This window comes from Python bivittatus, unplaced genomic scaffold (genome assembly GCF_059951505.1).
Source record: "Python bivittatus isolate LINGU-HERP-01145 unplaced genomic scaffold, Pbiv_v1 ctg000330_np1212, whole genome shotgun sequence".
In the NCBI taxonomy this organism is placed as follows: Eukaryota; Metazoa; Chordata; class Lepidosauria; order Squamata; family Pythonidae; genus Python; species Python bivittatus.
Window position 1 is genome coordinate 56,506,376 of NW_028277058.1, and position 22,830 is coordinate 56,529,205.

Sequence of the window (22,830 nt, forward strand, 5' to 3'; positions counted from 1 at the left end):
ACTTCAATGTCTCTCCTTGGAAACCCTGGTCATTTACCAACATGATGCATCTACAGTATGTGATTGTCACTTGTGCACTAAACTTGGCAATATTCTGACAGGACCCTGGAAAGTGGAACTCCTTTTTTTCCCTTGGAATATACCTCAGCTGTAACTAAGGCAGTTCAGTTGGTTTTGCTATCTTGCTTCAAGGTGTTGATGTTCATCTTCTCAGTATAACATTTCTGCAAATTTTGAAGCTGTGGGAAAGGCATTATTTTTTTTCCTCCCTGCTTCCCCCCCTCTGAAAGGAAATAGAATTTGGGGGAAAATGGAGGCATATTTATTGTTTAGAATCCTTTACAGGTATAACTTCATTGTTAATGAAATCTTAATGAACACCTAATTTCATAGATGTGTATTTGGTGTATGCAGTTGAATAGTGGCATTTATTCACAGGATAATGACAAATGTAGTGATTTAATTTATTTTAAATGTTGTTTAGTTTTTATAACTAATGGGTCTCTCAAACCCTAAGAAATGTAGCATCTTTTCATTATGTTCTGTTCAGTTAAAACAGGCAGGTAGTAAGTTACCTTTGAAAACAAGAAACCATCAACTTTATAGTAAAGCAGAGAATGTAAATTCTGGACATTTCTGCCCATACTTTAAATATAAACTGCACATAAGTTCAGAAAAAAAGAACAGAAAATAAGGGGGAACACACATTTGAAACATTAAATGGTGTCTAATCAATCATTTTCTGAACCTGTTTATCTATCAGTGGTTTCCATTTCTATTGATCCCTTATTTTTTATCATTTCTTCATTTTTATGAATTTCTGGAAACAGAATGCTTCCCGGTATTGTGACATCACATGTTTGTTTATTTCTTAATTTGGTGGGAATACTGTCAATTTTAAATCAGATACTTTTGCATCCTAATAATTTTATAGCTTATTTAAGATATTTGTGGTGTTTTATAATTCATTTTTCCAATTTCTCAGGAAAAAATCAAAAACAAAATGTCAAAATGGGGCAAAAAATGGAAAAAAGCAGTACTCCCCCCCCCCACATTTTTTCCCCAGCATATCTGTTCTTTAACCCAAACCATGAATAAGGATAGAGAAAATAGTATGTCTGATCATTTGCATCTTAGGAGGCATCTGTTTCCCCCAAACAGCCTACATTCTGGCATGGACCTGGACACATTCTGAATCCGGCCTTGCATCCTTTTAATTAGAATGAAGGTCGTGTTAATTTCTAGGCAACAGGCTCTGGAAAAGTGTTTTCGACTGTGATGGGAAAATCGCTGAGATCCTCTTTGCCAATTGTAGCAGTCTTTGCAGAAAGAGAAGGACGTTTCCCTAGTTGTTTATTCTGCAAATCCTGCCTTCATAAGGATGTTTTTGTGCCATTAAATGAAGAAGGTTGGAGAGGGAATTGAATGTTATGCTTCAGTTCTTCACCGAGAGATGGTCCTTCAGGAGACCTATCAGCATACGTAACCGAGGAAAGCGAGTAAAAAATGTCAAGTGCAAATATTTCTTTCGAAAGATGGGGAAGAAATTTGGCAGAGTGTGTCAGACTACAGAGTGAGAGGCGCTCTACTGTTGTGAATGGTGGCACCATGCAGGTTTATATAGGTTTTATATTGTTTTCCACCCCTGTGTAGTTCTAGTATTGCATCTTTTTTTCACTGTCAGGTTGTTGACATTTCCAGTGAAAACCTGAAGGCCTCTAGCTTTACTAGTTACCATCAGTTTACACCCCATCTGTGGTTACTGTTGAAGGCGCAGTGCATTTTAAGAATATCAGAAAGACACCAATCCCAGTTTGAAATCTCATGGTAATGGCAGTTGGCCTTTTCAGTCAACAGATTTTCCATTTATTTCTTCTTTAACTACTACTATCTATTTGCCAACCTGTGCAAGGACACAGTTTTCTTATCCTCAGGTCTTTTCTGCAGCTGTCCTTTCCTTTCCTTGTAAAATTGGAATTTTAAATATGGAGTGACATGTTCTGGCCTGCCTTGAGTATCATTAATAGCAAACATATAAACATTGTTATGTTTTTGGGACCTGCAGGACATGTTTTCTGGGGGGAAGAGAGAACAATTCAGACCTTTGCCCCCCTCCGTTCAGTTACTTTCTATACCCATATGTTTCCATTTGACTTCGTTTCTTAGTTTTTCCTGCTCATCCTTTCCCCCCCACCCAGTTGTTACTTTCCTCCATCCTTCCCTTGCCTTTGGAATGCAGACATACCACCCAAGATTCCTGCCTAGAACTAGCTTGAATGACAGGAAAGAAATGCAGTTGGGTTCTTTCCCTTCTTGTCAAGTCCATTACGTTCAGTTGGAGCACAAGGTCCATCGCTCCTAAAACCCAAGTGACAGAGATGGACTAAAAAAGAGTGGAAGGACATCCATATTCTGGAGTGAATAAGCAAGAAAGAACTACACTAGCTATCCTCTGCTCCCAAGCATTTGTCAGCAAAAGTGTGAGTTTCTGATTGCCCATAATTTCTCTGCAAGCTTGTATGTGTATGTGTGTACCTCTTCCACAGGCATACCATTTTCTCTGAGTTTATATCTTTGGAAAATTGACATATTGACACACCCTACCTGGTGGTTGTGTGGGTGGTGTTTTTTGTCTAACCTTCTTGTTGGAGTCTCTTCCTCTACCTGCAGTCACAAAAACACCCTTGCCTCCCTCCCAGAAAATCTAGCACATTTCTTGTTCATTTTATTCAAGAAGTAGATTCATTATCCATATGTCATCAGTCCTTGAGTCTTATCTTCCCACCCCAGGTTCATCTTTTTCTAATCGTTATTTACAAGCAATTCTGTTCATCCTTAGGTATGTGCTCTGCCTTTTTTAGACATTAGCTCACTTTGATACTGCAACTTGGACAGACAGGTTCTCCCAGGTAGGTATGGCGGGCGGGGGGGTTCCTATCTCAAAGACAACCAGAAAGTTCTGTCCTGCAGGGCAAGCCTCCATTTGCATACCCACGAGAAGAACAGCTGATGTGTGAATTTAGAAAAGCCTTGGGCTTTCAGGGTAGGGGAGAAGGACCAACAAAATGACAAAGGTGGTAGGAGAAATTGGGCAGGGGAACAGGACACAGCTTTCAGTATCCTGATACTTCTGAAAGTGCTTCTGATACCTTTTTCAAGAAAAGGTTAGTGCATCAGATGAGCAGGCAAGAACAGTTTCACTTTAGTAGGATGAAGAGTGCCTAAATAGAAATTTCTTATTCTAGATAGAGTTCATCAGAATTCTCATGATTGTTAGTTAATCCTTTATTTTCTGAGGAAAGTTCTAGTTCAGCTTTCCTTGATCTGGAATCACTGAGACCACTTGTATGACATAGAATCATAAGTTTGGACAGGACCTAGGAGGTCTTCTAACCACCCCTCTGCCCATTGCAAGAATTCTCACACGAAGGTGATCCTCATACCAACATGATTCATTGGTTGGTATTGACGGCAGGTATACTCGTATCTCCTCTGGAGGAGGCCATTTTTGGAGAAAGCTGCTTTACAATCTGGTTCATGAGGAAGAAGTTGCTTAAACAGTATGCAGACACTTTAGGAGCAGTATGAACAGTGTCAATCCAAAATGTTCATTACAATGCATATTCAGAAGAATCTCACAGCTCAGGAAGGATAAGATGTTGATGTCAACACTGGAGGTCCAGTGTAACTGGCCCTGAAATTTCAAGAAGCCAAATCTTGATTCTTTCACACTTCAGGATATTTTAAAGGTTGCTCTTACTGGGATATACCCTCCATCTAGTATTTCTCTATGGAGTAGTATATCTGGGAAATATACTGATCTTAAAATTCCTAGGTGTGCCATTGTTTCTTCAACAAACAGCAAGTATGAAACTCTTTGGATATTGAAATTGGAAGAAAAGAATTCATGAGAAATTGTTAAATGAAATTAGATAGGGAGCTGCAAGAGAATGTCCTCTCTATTGTAAGACCCAGATTATGGAATTTTACTATTTTCTTTTTGTCATCAGGCAGTGATACAGAACTTCTTCCTAGCATTCATCTTTAAATAGTACGTGTTTTGTTTTAAAATCATGGTTATCTGAATATAGAAAACTGGCTGGTAGTTTTTGCAATCCTCTTCTCAACAAAAATCAGTTTCAGTTCTTTTGCCTGATTTGTGGCTTTGTTTCTTCTTTCGCGATGGGATCCACTTGCATGCAAAGGGACAATGAGGACTCTTGCTCTCCAATTTTGCAATCTAATATGAAAGGCCCCAGATGTTCTCAACTTGGGGCCTTCCATATTTGAAGCATAAGCAACAATGAAACAAGGCCAAACATACCATATTTAATACACAAATTGAAACAAGACCAGCAGCCATGCTGGTTGCAAATTCTGGGAACCGTAGTTCAATACATCTTGATGGCAACAGATTAGGTTTGGATGCTCCAAGCCCTATCTCACCAAGATACACAGTACTTGTGGGGACTGACTTAAACTTATTTTCTCCATTTTTTCATATTATGATATGCCCTGTTAATTAGCAAAACCAGTTAATTCAGTGCGGGAAAATGTTGCTTTTACAAGTTCTTCTTAAATGGCAATTCTGTAGACAGTTTACCAGTGAGTAACCCCATTGAACATAGCAGTATTTGCTTCTGAACACACCTGGGCTCAAAGCTAAGAACCACAACACAAAGTTAGCACAAAATCCTTCCTACTCTTTTGCTGAGCTGTCATTCAGTGTTCTGGGTGGAAATTATTTTGAAAAGCGCTTGGCAACCTCAACTTTCTTTCGTAGTCTGGGTCCCTCCCATCTGAACATATCTGGAAGCTAATTAAGCTTGGTGGAATTCTCCATCTGGTGAGCTTTGTCTAGGATGCTTTGAGCTTCAGGAGCTGCCTGGTAGGCTTTGGTCTCTTATCAAAAAAGAGAACTAGTTTGCACAGTGTTGGGGTGGGGAGAACAGAAATCCATCTGGAAGGGAATTTGTTGGATATACTTTACCCTCTAAGCTCTCCTTCAGAATGAAACGGAAGATCTTCATCCTTGGCTTGCTGAGAATTTGCTCTTTGTGTGTGGAGTAGGTGAAGAAACTGTTCAGTTTAAAGTATCTGGGTTGTAGGAGAAGATAGATAGATAGATAGATAGATAGATAGATAGATAGATAGATAGATAGATAGATAGATAGATAGATATGTCTCTGTCTCTGTCTCTGTCTCTGTCTCTGTCTCTGTCTCTGTCTTCCCGGTATCCCTTTTCTAGTACAGGAAAATGGTGGCATTCAGGAAAAAAGGCTATTTTTTTTTAAATAGAAAGAGATGATTTAAGCCAGGGTATCTGTTACCACCTGCGTGTCAACATGGCCTTAAGCTTCATTAATGGCATGATTGTAACCTGATATATTTCAGGAAGAAGTAGAAAGCTTTGCTGGAGACATCAGGATGGTCTTATGTCTCCTCTTCCCCCCCTTGATCTACTTTAACCATGTTAATGGATCTCTGGTTATTTTTCATAGATCAGAGGTTTAAGGAGGCCCTTGAAATGTAGCAGTCTTGTGGCATTTTTCCTATTGAAACTTTTGTTCTTTCCTGTTTGCTTCCCTGCACCAGCAAAACTGCACTTCTAGGTACAAAGACGAATGAAGAGCTTCTTAAAATGTTCAAAATGCCTGTGATATAAACTTCACAGACAGAATGTCTTAGCTTTAAAAAAAGGGATTCTTTGTCTTTGAAAAGGGACTGCTGAATACCTGGGAAGTGACAGTGTGAAAGACTGCTGTTGGTGGCTGAAGGATCTGCTTGGCCTTTTGGAGAAGCAGGATGTTGGACCCTAGAGGCTATAGTTTAATCCAGCAGGATTCTACCCAGGTTCTTACCTACCACCGGATTTAATTTAAAATATCCAAGGGATTTGGCAGCCTTATATTTGAACAAAATCATTGTGATGTTAAGAGCGACTGCTAGCTATTATAAAAGACTAGAGAACTGCTAAGGAGGTGAAGAAAACTAACCCAGCAGCTCAACTGTGTACTAGACTAGAACTGGGATCTATGGGCTCTCCAGGAGTTGCCAAACTGCAAATACCTGCAACCCTCATCAGGGATTGGTGATGCTGGCAGGAACTTTTGTACCCAACTGCAGCCTTCTCATTTCAGCATTGAAATGTTGATGCTAGACAGTGTGAAGGACACCCCAGCCAGGGATCCACCAGCCTTTGGAGAAGCACTCCTCTGTTCCCCACTTCTTGTGTTACAGGAGAGATCAGCAAAGGACACTCCAGTGCAGTGTTTCTCAACCTTGGCGACTTTAAGATGGGTGGACTTCAACTCCCAGAATTCCCCAGTCAGCATGGCTGGCTGGAGAATTCTGGGAGTTGAAGTCCACCCATCTTAAACTCGCCAAGGTTGAGAAATACTGCTCTAGTGGTTACGGTTCTTTTCTCCCAAGTGTTTTGAGAAGGGGGACACATCTCTTGGGATGTTGGAAGATTACATCAAACTCTTTTATTGTGTGTGTGCCCTTTGTTCTTTCAGCCTTCTCAACAAATTCAGAATATGGCTCCTAACTCTTTTCCCCTGTTTCTCTCTGTTGATCTTCCTGCATTTGCTAAAACATCGGTCTGATTCCTAAGCGCTTAAATTTTTAAAGAGACAAATCTGTAGTATCTTCAATTCAGCCCATACTTTTTCTTCTGTTCTCTATACTCCTTTCCTCAGACTTATCTTGTTTTTGTTTTTCCTTTCCAGATGAATACGGGATTTTTCATTTATACGTTTGGAGAACTCACACGTACCTATTTTCCTTTGCTTTGCATTTTATTTCATTAACCGACTAACCCTCAAACAGGTGTCTGTGCTGATGTGTTTCTTCCTGATTTCTGGAGTGTTTCTAAATGGGTTGAAATTGGAGGTTGACGTGGCATCTTGGCTTCTCATGGATGATTTGAGCTGTGTGATTTGTGCCATTGTGTTTCTTACTGTGTTCTTCAAGTTGCAAACCATAACTACTCACTTTTTTGACTACCAGCTTAGACTTGTTATAAATGCATGCAGCTTTAAATGTATGCCTCTGCTGAAGGGTGACATAGTTTCCCCAGAAACGTTTTTATCATTATTTGCTTTCTTTCCCTGTCTTTGTTTTAATCTGTTGAGGAGTTTCCAAAGCAAGTTATTACTATCAGCATTTTAAACTCAGTGAAGAGCATTATTGTACAGACATTCAGCATATCATACTTTACAAGCTAGGAGTTCCATGTTTCTTTGGTGACGAAAATAACCCAGAGAAGGAGAAGCAGAAGTGGCTTGGCTTTAGGGACAAACTCAAGGTTTATTTGAACATGGAATAGCTGTTGCAAAAATAAGGTGTTCCTTCTATCTAGTAGAATCTATTTTAATGTTGCATTGTGATGTTTCCTTGCTTCCACATCACCGACTACGCTGATCTGCTCAATGGTGTGGATACCTAGGAAAAGCTAAATTCCATTTTCAGTACAGTTTAAGTCATTTGAATAGCATAATATGCTTTTCACCTAACATCCAGGTTACATTTAAAAATTAAAAAAAAACCAATTTGAATGACAAGTTTCATATATGATGTCATTTCTGTTGACATATGTTCTTGTCATGGTATCCTCTCTAAAGTGTTCAGTGTTCTGAAATGAGAGGCCAAGGCCGTGAATAAAATTAAGTGCTCACAACTGCTGTTGCATCTGTTCAGACCAATTGACCATCTTAGAACAATTAACCTGAAACGTTTTGCAGTTCAGATTAATTTCCACAGGGTGGTGACAGAGATCAAGAATAAATCAGTAACATTTCTTCAAATCAAACTCAGAGAATGTTCAGGGAAAAGAAGAGCCCACAGGCTTTCTTTTGTTTCCTTTACTTTGACCAGCAGGGCTTCAGCAAACCCTATTTTTCAAATCTGAGCAACTTTAATAGCAGAACTAGATTTTTTTTTTTAAATAGGCACTGTGCTTTTGCCAAACAGCCCAGTGCAATAATACTTGCTCTAGAATGCTGGTAATAACATTTAGGACTCAAAGTCTTCAATTGAACTAAGCCAAATTAGAACCATTAATTAAACTTTTGTGTGTGTGAACTTCAGGGGCTGAGGGAAGAGAAACAAATGTGGTTTGCTTAAGAAGCAGTTCTGAGTTAGATGTCCATCTGTTGTGGGTGCAGCAGCCCCATATTTACTGTAGTGAGCAGAGCATGGAACCAATAAGAAGAGAAGCGCTCCACCATTGTGCATGCTTAGAACATTTCTCCACATGACTTGATGGTAATCTTGGGCAATCTGAAGGAAGTATCACTATGGGTGTGGCAACCACCATGTTATACTACAGTTTCACCCTATTAGCAAGCTTGGCTTTTGGCTCTCCCCCACTTTTTTTTTTATGTCTTGTGTGCCCTGGCTGACTTTGTATGCTTGGCTTCGTTTAATTTGGGAGGGCACAGCTGAACTCTGAAAGATGGTTTTGTTTTTGCTGGCTAACGGTCATAATAACTAAAATTGAAAATGAGGATTTTGTTGAGGTAATAATGGAGTCGTTTTTCTCCCCCTGTTTTTGTTGTTGTTTCTTCCCTTGCCAGCACCCGATATCGTGGACTTCCTGTTCGCTACTATCCTCCAAGTGTCTCCTGGTATTCTAACTTTACCATCTTTGTAACTTTTGGGGTGATTGTGGTTTAAGCAAGGGCTGATTTTATTAATAGGCATGAGTTGTAGGCTTGTTGACGTTCCTGGTTGCTAGAAAAATGTGATGCGTTATTAGTCCTTGATTCTATCCAAACAACAATGTCACTCCTATATGAAGACATCTATCCAAGAATGGCAGCAGATCTGTTTTCCCCATGGGTGCTGTATTGCATCAGCCTACATTTGCAAGAATTCTGTACACGCATAGGAGAGTTTCAGTGTACGCCATTTAGAGTATGCTGTTCTTGAGGCAGCCTATAAGGAGCAAAGGGAGAAAGATTTTATAAGCCTAGTTGCATGACTCTCTTATTAAGGAAGAATGGACCTCTTGTACAGGAATGGGAATCTGTTTGACTGTGGAAGACTGCAAAGGGATTGGGTGACGTCCCTAGAGTGGGTGGGGCCAAGGCTAATTCTTTGGGACTAGGGAGTTTTAAGGGGAAATATTAGTGCTTTAAACATTGCAGACACTAGAATGCAATTTTGCTCTATAACAAAAACCATCAAGTGAATAATCAGCTGAGTTCAGAGAAGGTTTAAAGGGTGCAGTGGTACCTTAAGCTTTTACAAGAAACTCATTCGTTGGGGCAAAAAAGGGAAATAAGGGCCATCAGTCTCCCCCCCCCTCCCCTGCATCCTGGTGGCTAAGTGGGAAAGATTTTCCTAAATGGTTGGCTTTCAAATGAGTTTATGAGGTTCAGCTGCCAACATCCTTCACTGTTAGCCATTCTGCCTGGGAGTTGTAGACAGCTCAGATCCCGGCAGCAACTGGATGAACATTTCGTAGAGAATTTCCCACTTCTCTACTGGGCCTTGATGTGCTTAATGTGCTCCTGTATCCATACTTTGCTCTGTAATCAAATGTACTCCAACCAACTAATGAGTGAATGAACTCCCCAGGAGCCATGTTGGGCCCTTTGTTCAATGGTGGAAGAAGCCATTTGCTTTGCTTCTATAATCCCAGGGGATCTGTTTGCCAAAGCAGAATCCTTTATGGAAAGCCCAACTTTATAAATGAAATTAGTTTGGAATTGCTAGTGGTGTTGGTGAAAGAGTGGAATTATTCCTTTGGCTATTTTCAGGCAATGGATCAACTTTTTAAAAGGTCATCCTTCCCACAGCCCAATTTGCCCTTGTTCTGTGAGGAACTCTGAATATTTTATGTTAGGGCATCTGGCTTACATTATTCATATATGGACAACATGCATGTTCTGGACAGCATGTCAGTAATGTGATGAACTAGGTAGAAGCCTGAAACTGCAGGTATGAAGTCTTTGAGGCTTCTTCGGGCATTGCAAAAGACAGGTAAAAAATAATCTTTCAACAATTGCAGAGCATCATGAAACCCTTTGATTGCTGTAGAAATCCCAGGATCCCAGCTTATTGCTTTTTTCCCAGCTTAACCAAGCAGAAATTCCTGCTGCCTTCAAGGTCTTGGCGGTTTTGTTTTACCCTGAGCTGAAGCCTGCACTTGGAGCATGTTGCTGGTTTTAAAAAGAAGACAGAAGAAGAGATACCTCATGAACATGAATGTCATTTTCTTATTGTTTAAAGCAGTCCTGCTGTAATTACAGGGTTGCAAATTGGGCGCTTGCTTTTGTACAAAATGCATAATGGGGACTTGGCTTCTCACCATATCCGTAAACATATTGTCATGGAAGGAAGCTCCCCTGATTTCAAGGGAGTTTCATTTCAAACAATCTCTGTCAAGCGTTGAAGAGGAGGCAACGTGCTGCCAACTGCAGGGTCACAGTGCAGAACACCCAAGAGAGGTTGTCTTCTTCTTTTCACTTGTTAAGTTCTAACGACAAACTGAGACCCATGGAACCCAACATTGTCGCACCAGTAAAAGGCAGCCACGTTGAGTAGAACCAGTGGGAGTGAGAGCTCTGATGCAGAGAGGCAGAAAAAGAAGGGGCACTTCACTCTTTAATTAACCAGCCATTTTCTTCCTGCCCTCCCTTTCCTTCCTCTTCCTCATGAGGGCCCAATTGTGTGTTTGCCCTGTTTAAGAAAGCAAGTAGGAAGGGGGTGACAGAGGAAAGGTTGCAAGCAAGCAGGACTTAAGCAAAAGAGGATGGTTGTGCATCTGGCCAAACATCCTTTTGATTGTATAGACGCGTACGAAGTTTGGAGTATCAATGATATTGGCAGACTACCTCTTTTGACATCTGAGCCTGGTTAGGTTGAAGCCCCACGAGGATCTTAAACTGTTTTTTATGTGGATCCCTTCTGCCTTTGTGGGCTGTGCAATGTCCAATTATTTTGCACATTTAATAGAAACCCACAAACCCTGCTGCTTGCACAGGCTTTGATCTTCGCAGTCAACAGTTGTGACTTTGGCTGTTAATACATGGTTAATACTTCAGTTGTAACACTGACTTCTTAATTGGAGAACAGGCAGTGTAGTTCAAGGTTATTCTAGCTTCGTTCTTGCCTGCCCTTCTGAGTGTTCAAAATTCAGGTGTTAGCCTCTAACATCTAAACAGCTTTGAACCATGCACACCAGAACTAATGCACTTTCTCTTGCTCTGGCATGTGAGGGAGAGATATTACAGAAAACAATCTTCAAAGCAAGAAAGAATTCAGTAAAAATGTCTGTAGTATTCTCACTTGGATGGCTTGAAAGCTTAATGGTAATTTAGAAACCTTAAGTGTGCTAAATTAAAAAGAATAAAAGCTGCCTTATTAATCAACCTAGGAACATTTCAAAGCTTTTCTTGGGAAAATATGCATTTAATTTTTTTAAAAAAAGAATTGGAGTAACTGTATGATGGAGCTTGGTGCTGCTGGAACCTGGAAAATGTAGATTCAAATAGGAGTGAAAGGTATGGATGTGTTTTGATTGGGAGAATGAGAGGGCATAGAGCGTGTTTTAAAGTAGTCTTGTGGGCTCCCCATAACATGTAGACAAACGGAGGTGTGTCTTAAGCCTGGCTACGCACATTGAACGCAACCTTTGCTGGATGTGGTTACAGATAGTCCTTGACTTACGACCACAATTGGGACCAGAAAATTCATTGTTAAGCAGTGCAGTCATTAAGTGAGGCATTACATGACCACACCTGATTTTACAACCTTTTTTACCATGGCTGTTAAGTGAATCACCACGGTCATTAAGTGAGACATCACATAACCGTGACTTATGACTTTCCCTGTCGGCTCCCCCATTGACCTTGCTTGTCGGAAGCCTGCTGTGAAGGTCACAAATGGCAATCAAGTGGCTTCAGGATGCTGCAACTGTTGTAAGCGTGTGACAATTGCTGAGTGCCCAAATCGCAATCACGTGACTGTGGGGATGCTGCAATGGTTGTAAGTGCGAGGACCGGTGTTGTAAGTCACTTTTTTCAGAGCTGTTGTAACTTCAAGTAGTCGCTAAATGAATGATCGTAAGTTGAGGACTACCTGTATGCAGAGACTGAAGCAATGACTATCAAAAGTGTTTTAATTTGGATTCCTGCACTGGGTGGCAGGTTGGACTCAATGGTCTGAATGGCCCTTTCAAGTTCTAGGATTTTAACACATAAGGAGCCTTTCTGAAACAGGCCAGTGGGACATTTGGCTCAGTATGGTTTGTATTTTCCCCCAAGCAGTGGCCAGCTAGCAAAGGACCATAGCTTTGGACTTGCAGAAGGTCTTAGGTTCAACCTCTGACATCTCCAGTGAAAAATATTGAGCTTGTTGGGTCAGAGGTCCCAACTGCACAAGAGGAAGCTTCTCATGCTGCTAGACATCTGAAGGGGATGGGGCTCCTCCTGCAAGTGCTGTCTCAGTAGCTTGCATTCAGTGGCATGGTGCCTCCAAGCTGGGAGCCTGTATAACACTGGGGCTGATGGCGCCATATTCCCTGTGAGTTTCATCACGCCTTTGTGGCTGCAGCTTCCACAAGCCAACCATCCATCCATCCATCCATCCATCCATTCACCCACCCACTTTCTCCCCTGCTCCCCTCGTTTTGTTTGTTTAAACACAGCTTATGCCAATTCTACAGATCTTTTGCCTAATAGAATCTGCAAAGCTAACTACCTGACAATCAGTTTAATTCACCCCCCCCCCTTTATGTTATTCCCTTGAAATGTTTTCCTGTCAATTGTTTTCTAATCCCTGATTCATCAGGGCATCGGGCGATTGCTTCTCACCCGCACTCTTTTCAGAGTGGTGCAAAGCTAGTCGGTGTAAGCTGCTGTCTCACTGCAAACTGCTGCAGGAAAGAAGACCACCGTGTTTGTCTTTTGTTCCTGGACATGATGGGAAGTCTGCTGCCTGCAAAATAAGGGGAAGAGAGCAAAATTCCATAATTGGCTCCTTTCCCTCTCCATTAGCATTGCTAAGATGTGAGGATTATTTTAGGACACAAAAAATATTCGAGGGGACTGATACGCAGTCTGATGGAATGCGAATAAAGATCTGGTTTCCCCCTGACTTTCTGTATAATGCACAGGTGGCCAGAAGAATGAAAATAGCTTGAGCTGAAAGCTTAACTGACATTATTTGCAATAGGAATGCTTTTTCAGGCAAGCTGCCAGGCTGCTGTTTCACATGATAGTATCTTACAGAGAATTTAGCTTGGCATTTTGTAAATGTTCCTGCAAGCTTGAACATAGAGCATTCACATCTGATGACAGGAGGTCTCTGCTGAGCGATTCCAGAGCAGGGGTGCGCCACGTTTTTCCAGCGATTGGCCCTATTAGGTCTTGGAAAGGCATGTTGGGGATCGCCCTTCCCCAAGCAGGATCAGGATAGAAATGAAGTCTGATTTCATTCTGTTTCCATTTATTTAAAATTAAATGATTTTAACGTGATCACTTTAATAATGTAAATTATGATGTCTTTAATAATTTACCCTTGTGTTGTATTAAAAATTACAATTTGTTGGTAACTTCAGAAGATCTCCTAAGGTATACAGCCAAGATTTTGGGCGGGTGGGCGGGGGGCGGGGGGCGGGGGGCGCCTACTCTGCTAGAAATCACAGAAAGGGCAGGGGTTGCAGATGGTTGTTTTTTGCAGTGCAGAAGCTTGGTCACACCCAGTTCTAGAAGGAGCATAGTGATTAAGCCCGCACACCCCCAATTCTTTGGGAGAAAATTAGTTGGCTCTGCAGTCTGCTCTCAGAGAGCAGGAGAGAGAGATTTGAAGCTGGTCATGATTTTCTAGTAAATATATCATTCAGTTCATACAGTATTCTGTTTCATCCCTGTGGCTATTAGAAGAAGATGCACGTATATAAAATTCACAGCAGACTGAAAATTCTCACTTCCATCTCCCAAGTAATTGTTGAATATGCCAAAGTTTCAGAAACTGGGTTCAGTAGTCTTTAAAATTAAGCCTTGATCTGCTGCAGTTTCAGGGAAGCAAGACCTGTCCACTTAATAGAAAACATCCAGTCGATATATTTTGGATCATACAAGGCTTGCATTTCCCAGAAAATCCTTGCTTGCTTGAGTGAGTGCTTTTGATAATCAGACATATTGACTGCGGTTATTGTCACCATCGGGGGGGGGGGGTGTTGTTTGCATTTGAGCATAAAACCAACTCTAACATTTAACCTCTAAGGTTTGAGTTTATCTCTGAACCTTCCAGCACTGTTTTTTTCTCTTTATGTATTTCATACACTACAATGCATTATGTAAAAAATAGGCCAATCTATCTATGTGGTCATGGTGAGATGTTGTTATTTGTTGAGTTTTTAATTGTAAGCTGCCTCAAGTTTCTATGATTGGAGGCCTTATAAAGCTAATAAATAGCATTAATACATTTAAGTGGTGTAATATTAAATGCTAATTTTATTCATTCTTCTTCTAGGTAAAGATGATGAATTTCCAAAGAAGTTGGGGAAAATTCCACCTGACATTCAACCTGCCATGCTAAATCTCACTCATCTAGTCAATGGACAGAAAAACACTAGTGTATTGAAGGGGGCCCGGGCCAGCCAGAGGACTGGGCAAGGACGTAGGGCACCTGCAGAGAGAGGCCGAGAAGGTTCACCAACAGCACCTGCAAAGAGAGGTCGAGAAGGCTCCCCAAGAATGTATGCAGAGGGAGGCCAAGGAGGCTCACCTGTAGCCCCTGCAAAGAGAGGCCAAGAAAGCTCACCAACAGCGCCTGCAGAGAGAGGCCGAGAAGGCTCACCAAACCGCCAAAGAAGAAGAAGTTCTCTGGAAAAGAAGCATACTTTGAGAGAGCAAAAGCCTGTGACGGTAAACATGCAGAGTGGGTTGCCAAAGCATGATGGGGAGAACCACAGAAAAAAGGCTGAAACGCAAACAGAGGCTGACTCCAAACCGAAGCAAAATGTAGCTGCTAACCAAAATTCCAATGCAGTATTATCTACAGGGAAAGAATTTGTACCAAGATGGATTAAACCTTCCGATATGAAGATAATTGAAAAAACTGCAAAAATCACCATGGAGATCAAGACTAGATTGCCCAGCCAGGGCAGTACAGGAACACCTCCTGCTCTTGATGATGAAGCTCAGCCATTCAACCTAAAGCAAAAGATTAGGGTTTGGGAGGCTGATGAAGGTAAGCGTGGGTCAAACGCATCACAGTATGACAACGTTCCTGATGCTGATCTGGAGAAGGAAAATTTTGTAGAGGAGGCACCAGAAAGAGTTCTTCTGCAAAGTCCAAGAAACACAGCTTACTCCAGCAACTCAAGGAAGCAGGTAGAGAAAGGATCTAGTCCACCAAAAATATCCAACAGTTATGCCTTCAGCTCACAACCAAGACTCCCCAGATATTCATCCCAATCTGATGGATCAGTTGTTGGACCTCATATAAAACTACCACCACCATCTTATAATAATCCACCTGTTTACCATGTGTATTCTCCAAAGCACATTACCAAAGTAAGTCATTCTAACTTCATAGCCACACAGTACAATCATGGGACTCGGACCAGCTCCACTACTCAATTGTATATCCCTGATTTTCCAACAGAGTTGCTTTCTGATAAATCACACAGAAATTACTCTGCCCACCATCAAAATCTCGTTGTGACTCCTTCTAGTCGAATAGAGGTTATCCCAGATGAGACATTCACAAGCAATCCCAGGTCACCAACAGGCCTCCATCTTGCAATTCCTCCAGTAGATTATTTGCCAGATAATAAAAAATGGTCAGATCCTGCTTTAATTTACAGACAGGGAGCATATGAGCAATCCTGGAGTGGAGATGGTAGCCGAAGTCAGTTGGGTAACTTTGAGAAACATCCAGCATTCCAGCCTATGCCTCTTGAAGACCATAATCCTCCCACCATTTCCATGGATAGACCTCTGCGATACAGGACAGCCTCAGGGGAACTTGGCTCACCCTCCTACCAGTATCCAGGTTCCCCAGGCCCCGCCCGCCACTACAGACACCAAGCTGATGGGTTGTCTATGAATGAGTCAGTGCTGCTTTGAGAAGTCAGTTGCGCTCACCTAAAAGGCCAGGAAAAGAACAGGCTTGGTTGACAGTGACCTAAGATTAACATTCTTTATACAGGACAGTTCAAACTGTATGCAGAAAGTAACACTATTTCACAGCTGTGTTAAATTTTGACAAAAGCTGACACTGAGAAATGAGTAGAGCAAAAAGAACCTCATAAATGTAGCAATACCTTCCCCGTGGCTCTCATGGCAGTTGTTTGGTTCAGTCGCTTTTTTGGGGAACAACCTCATTGCCTAAAATTTGCAAAGCCCCACTCGGTCAGCTGCTTTTTGACTTGACAGTATGACCCAGGAGACACTTGCCTGGGGGCAGATAGAGTCTGAAAATGGAGGCATGGATGTTTTGGGACTGTGCCCACAAAGTACTTTTTAATTTAATTTTTTTTAAATTTTGGTTAATTTAATTTATAAATCATCCGTTATTTAGGAAAGGATTTGGGGTGGGGGTGGGATGTCTTGACATTTTTTTTCACACTGCCTCAATAGCTGCAGAAAAGAAAAGTCTGGGTCGTCTGGAGACCATCTCTAGAAAGGGGAGCTGTGGCATACTGCAAGCTAGCAAGAAGACTTTTGTGTCCAAATCAGTGGCGTTCTGATATAGCCAATAAATGGTGCTTCTGTAACCAGGACTGTATGTGAATTGTAGCACATTATCGGGTATTGGGGTATTTGAACCCATCCTCCACATTCACATCTCCAAAACCAGCTATGCATCATAGTAGTTTTCATTTTGAAAGTCCCATGTTTTGGGGAGGGAGGTTAGAAACACAGCGAATGCAATTTATGCATTTGTAGTGTAGAGGGTTAACATGGTTTGGCTGTTGATGATTCAAAAGAGGTGCCTGCCTCTTCTGTGTGGGATTTCACATCTGCCTTGGGGTTCACCAATACTGAGCATGGGTTACGTTGGTCCAAACCCACTGTGTGTATCCCTTGTTTTGATAGTATTGTTGAGCATGTACGGCTTGGGCACTGTGCAAAAGCCCTAATGTGTATATGAGCGCCCACCTGCAAGGTGCAGGGGGTACATGAATCTGTTCTGCACATTCAGGAAAGGCTGTGTGCCTCCTGTTAGGCAGCCTCCTTTTACTACAGTGGCTGCATAGCCAGTCTTTTTGGATATACTCAGAAGAGCAGCCTCAACTGCCTATCTACCCCAGAGAGATGAAAGAAGATGCCTTTTTAAGGGCAAGTAAGCTCTCTAGAAACAGGCATCTCAAATCAAAAAGCCCAAAGCAATTTGATCCCTTCAAAAGCATCCCTCATTTCTGTAATCAAGCATTTGGTGCGTTCACACACGGCCTTGATAGCAAGGCTACTTTTATCTCCCTCTGCAACACGTGCTGGCAGTATTGTCTCTGAGGCTTGCGCTGGGACTGCCCTTTGAACGATTGCATTCAGGGTGGTTTTGGTGGCACGGTGGACAGGTTTTTCCAGGACTGAATGTCTTCTTATTTCACTTGAAAGGGAAGTGAAACAAGAAGGTGTTTGGGGAAGCACAGAAACTGTTCCATGACATGTAAAACAAGAAGTCCAAGGAGGCATATGCAGTATTCCATTATGGTTTGCCAGGCTTTTAATGACAGTTTTGCACACTAGCACCCCATATTCCTGGCTGTCCTTAAAAACTAGCAAAACCACTCATTGGTTGAGTTCAACTTGGTGAGTGGAAGTTGCATAAGCTTGGCGACCCAAGGTGGGCTGGCTTTGCAGCCTGTTCTTTTGTGCTCAAATAACAATTTGACCTTGTAGTTGCCTTGATTTGATGAGCGCCAGAGACAGTGGCTTCCTAGCCTGGCAGGGGTTTGTTGTGATATCAAAATGATGAGTTGTTTCTCTTCTCCTGTTTTGTAATTTTGTCTGTTCCTCTCTTCTTGAGCATCCTTGTCCATTCCCATAACAAGCTTGAACATCTTGTTTTTCTTGAGAGCAATAGACTTTTATGCCCTTGATTGGACTAGTGCTGCTGTGCTGTTAGGCCCTTAAAAGATGATTATAGGTATAAAGTCTAGTGCTGAAGTGCTCCTTCATTGTTGGTCGGAAGCCAGCAAATTTACTCCATCTTGGCATTCGCTTTTCTGCCTTTATCGTGTAGAGCAAAAGTAGCTGGAAGAAGCAGTTAAAAAAAAAAAAACCAATATAGAGATCTTAGTTCTGCTGATTTGGGGGAGTGGGGGTGGGCAGCCACTCAAGGTTGCCATGCAGTGGTCCCAAGGACCATCATCTAAAGCCCCCCAGGGTTTCCAGGTATGCTTGTTCTATTTGGAAAGCAGCTGTACAGCTTCTTTGTGAAGGAATGAGTGGTGTGATATAGGAATGGATGGGGATATGTATGAGCTTGAAGCTGCTGTGAGGTTGATGTTCATACATCAGAAGGTTGCCCAGGTTGGAGAAAGCTGATCTAGTCACACCTTTTCAGCTGCCCAAGCAGCTACATCTCTCTTTAATAGGAGATTCACATTCTCTTCCCCCCAGGCCCTCTTCCTGGGTTCACAGAGTGAACTAAGCCATAACATAGCTCATACGTTTTTGGTTTAGTGTATTCTCTGAACCTAACCACTTCTGTGCTTCAGTAAGCTAGAGTTTGCAGCACAATTCAGTGTGCAAACCCTACCACTATGGTTTATTCATCAAAGCCTTAGTGCAACATGTCAATTACGTTTTCCTTTCTCCTTAAAATTCACAGTGACATAACCACAAAGACAGGGAGCCCACAGAAAGACCCAAGATTAACTCAGCAGATGCACAGAGATGTCACTCTGGGTCTTCCAACTCTAATAGCAGGAATGCAAGATCCACTACACAGCATTTTTTTTTCCTCTGAGTAGTACAACTTTTCCTCCAGGTTATGCACTGGTCCACTCCGGGATAAAAATGCTGGACAAAACAATGTTGAAGTACTTAGCTTTTCTCTTGACTGCACGAATGGCAAATATGGTCAGACTACATTGTTTTCCCTCTACACTACGTCAGGTTTGTACAACTTGTGACCCACCAAACCGAGCCTGAATTTTGCCCACGCAGGCAAGCAACCAACAGGTTTGCTGAGTCCCTTCCCTACTGTAGCCACCAAACCTGGTCTGTGGTCGACGTGAGCTTCGTGAGTCATGAGCTGGACAGACCTGCCTTAAACCACCTCTGCTTTAGTGCCTACATTTGCTGCAGAATGGCAGATTTGTGGTTGTGAGTTCTTTTTTAAAAAAGATGAAGTAACCTTTAGCCTACGTGACGGACATGGGGTGTGTATACCAAGTCAGATGTCATTTTTAAAATTAATTTGAGAACTCGCCTTTTTATATTTTTTAAAAAAACCCACTGCATGCAGCTTTGCATTCTAGCAAAGGTTCTAAAAGGGATAGGCAACCTGTGTTCCTCCAAGGCAGTGTTTCTCAACCTTGAGAACTTGAAGATGTGTGGACTTCAATTCCCAGAATTCCCCAGCCAGCCATGCTGGCTGGGGAATTCTGGGAGTTGAAGTCCACACATCTTCAAGTTCCCAAGGTTGAGAAACACTGCTCCAAGGGATACTGGACTCCAGGTCTCATCAGCTCCAACCACTGTGGCTAATGGACAGGGATGATGGGACTTACCCTCCATATCTTCAGGGCCACGTTACCTAACCCTATTCTAAACTGACAAATAATACTTTGTCTTTTACTTTCAAGTTTTATTTCCTGCAGTGTAGAAATGTATGTATATAACCCTGTGATTATGTCATGATCTCAAAGTTTAAACTCTGGCTTTGTGATTTGTAATAATTATAATGAAATGTAAGCTGTACAATTTACTTGGATGCTAGCAGCAGAATGGCGGCAGCTGCAAAAATATGTATTGAGATTATTAAGTATTGTAGATTTTTATACATAAAATATATATATGCTATTTTTCTTATGTCATCTTTGCTAGTGTTTTTTAATCACGTCTTTTTACTTTTTTTCTGGCCTATGTTCTTTACATGTTAAAAATAATGATTAAGTGTATGCTATGCCGGTCTCAAAGTGATATTTTTAAGTAAGCTGTGAAAGGAAACCTAAATGCAAAATAGGCTGAATCTTTTTAGTTTTTCCCTAAGGAGATATTATAACCTGTCACCCTCATTGTGTCTTGAAACCAGATCAAAGTTATCTAGGTTACTGCTTTGAAGCAAAAGTTTCAATAATACAATAAGCATAGAGACTCCAACAGTTAAATTCATCATAACCTGTGGATCCTGAAGGGTTTTTTTTTTCTTGGAAAAAATTATGGGCGTGCCTAGACATCTACGTTCTGCCTTTTTCAAGGACTGCTTAGCAGAACAAGACCGAAACGGTTGCACGCCGCAGCAGCTGGACCACAAGCCACTTCACAGTCACAAGCTCTTGGCTTGAGCACTGTGGCACCTATTAGATATTCAACATCTGTCAGGGAATCAGCACTGATCAACCATCTCTGGGATCAAAAGTCTGCCGTCCTAAAATAGAGCCAGAAAAGTGAATCACTTTCTGCTCCTCAGATGTCAGGAGCCCAGTATCAGTCAGCAGATTCCAAAGAAGAACAGAAGTGCTGTGCACCTCTCTGGTACTCAAAGCCAACGGTAAAATTAATCGTAATTTATTCCTTTTCATTAGTATCAATTTAGAACTGCTCTAGTAAAGATCAATCACTTAGGTGGTCAGAATGCAATGTGTGCAGCCAATACCTGGTGTCTCTGGAAACATGTTTCTTCCATAGGGTTCGCTTCATGTCTCTTTCCTGATCCCTGTGGTTTATGTCTTCCTTTCTCCAAATGGTCGCAAGGGACTGTGTGTGATAGAAAGCCAGAATACAACATTAAAAAAGCAAAACAACTGCGGTGACAATGGGACTGCAGGCAGAAAGCAATTTTAGAGGCTTCCTGATATTAAAAGCTATTCAAAGTGCAAAAGATGTGATTGAGTTGACCCTCACTAGTTTCTTCTCTCCCTCTCCAACCTTTGTTGAAGCAAGCATGCAGGGTTGAGTAGCTACAGCCTCGCTTCAAAACCTGAAATTCAGGATTGGTTATGTTGCTATCAAGTCATTTTTCAACTCCTAGCAGTCTTTCAGGTCTTTCAACAGTGCCCTCATTGCCACTGTAACAGAGTTCATCCATCTTGCTGCTGGTTGTCCTCTCCTCTTTCCTTCCTCACTTCCTGAAGAGCTAGGTCTTCACATAATGTGTGGAATGAATGGTTCTATCCTCCAATAGCTACTCATAGGTAAAGAGAGAAATGGGGGGTAATGTGCAACCCTGAACAGATTGTCCTAAAGGGAATGTACGTACTTGGGTTGAACAACTCCCTCACTTTGTGCTGTGTGAACTAGAGTCAGAGCCCAATTGTAGAATTTAGAGGCTCTTGGTTTCTTCCTGTTGTTTCTAGGTGAGAGGGTTACGAACAGGAGCATCTCTATAAAGAACCAAGCTTTAGGCCCTAGGAAGTTACTGGAAGACTGAAGAGCATGGAGAGATTGAGAGATGGGGACCTCATCATGCTGCTGAGCTTTTTGCAGCGGACCCAACTAGCATGCACAACGGGAGGAGGTGCTTGGAGTTGTAGCTCAGCATTGTCTTGAGGGCCTGTGGGTGCAGAGGGACAAACTAACTGTACTTAGTGCAACAAAGCAAATATCTTAATGGTGTTGGGTACCTGATTAACTTTGGGCTACATATGCTAACCAAAGATACCTTGTATAGTCATACAACACCAATACTGTAGAATTGCACTGGCAGCTAGTTGGTTTCCAGGAGTTCCAATTCAAGTCTTACAAGGCTTGGTACCTGGTTCAACCTTTGGCGGACCTGTCTGGAAAACGAGGCAGGGCTGTCGTTCTAGTGCCAGATGTCCACTGTTTAGCTTTGATCAGCATGCTCCTCTCCTTTCTATGCAGCTTTCCTAGCAAAACATGACACTAGGTGGGAATCCATTTTGATGATATGGAAAGGTAAGGAAAGATATACTAAGGAAAGTGGGGGAGGCCGTGCAGAGGCTGAGCAATAATCCCAATAGCTGTGCGGGTCCCTTCATGCAGCCACTGGTTGACATGATGGAAACTATAAGATTATCTTAAGAAGAGTGGAGTAACAGCAAATTTCTCCCTGCTGATTCCTTCCAGGTATGTTGGGACTACAACTCCCAGAATACTCCCGCATTCATTCATTCATCGCAATTTTAAGCAGGACCTTCAACCAATCTCAAACCAAATTGAAACCACAATGTCCTCGACAAAAAATATCAATAAAACTACCCTGTCCTATTACATTCCATATTTATATAAAGGGTGTCTTCACTCACACAACCTTACAGAGTTGTACAGTTGGAAGCACTTTGAAAAGAGCTTTCTCAGGAATTTCACCAAGGCTTTGGCATGTAAAGGGCTGGTCTGCTCGATCTAGTATGAGAGGAAATGGCCCTTAGGTAGTCATCAACTCTTCCAACTGTACTGAGAAGCAGACTCTAGTAAGTGCAGTGTCCACAGATTGCGTGTTATATGACCAATTAACAGTAAGCAAGTCTCTGCTGACAGCTTTGCAGGCATATTTTGGATCCAGCGAGGCTTCCAACAACTCTTCAGAGGTTGCCTTGACAAAGAACAGCGCCAACCTTCAATGGAGTAGTGCAGAAGAGTGCCTAAGGTTGCAGATGATGAGTTTCCAATTCTATAGAGAACCAGGGTTAGACTCCTCTTTGCTAGAGTTGTTGAGAGCCAGTGTGGTGTA

At 41.9% G+C, this 22,830-nt stretch overlaps 1 protein-coding gene across 6 annotated transcripts in view; it reads left to right on the forward strand.

Moving 5' to 3' along the window:
• The window catches only part of USP6NL (USP6 N-terminal like), a 116,403-nt gene extending 96,379 nt beyond the window's left edge, over positions 1 to 20,024 (forward strand). For 4 of the 6 annotated variants that reach the window (XM_088141370.1, XM_088141369.1, XM_088141368.1 and 1 more), the window contains exon 15: positions 14,488 to 20,023. In XM_088141370.1, coding sequence (XP_087997496.1) covers positions 14,488 to 16,088 — 1,601 coding nt within the window. In that variant the 3' untranslated portion in view covers positions 16,089 to 20,023. Of the gene's footprint in view, positions 1 to 6,731; positions 6,775 to 8,579; positions 8,631 to 14,487 lie in introns of all 6 variants that reach the window. The other 2 variants (XM_088141372.1, XM_088141373.1) reach the window with 2 other exon arrangements.
• The last annotated feature ends 2,806 nt before the right edge of the window (positions 20,025 to 22,830 follow it).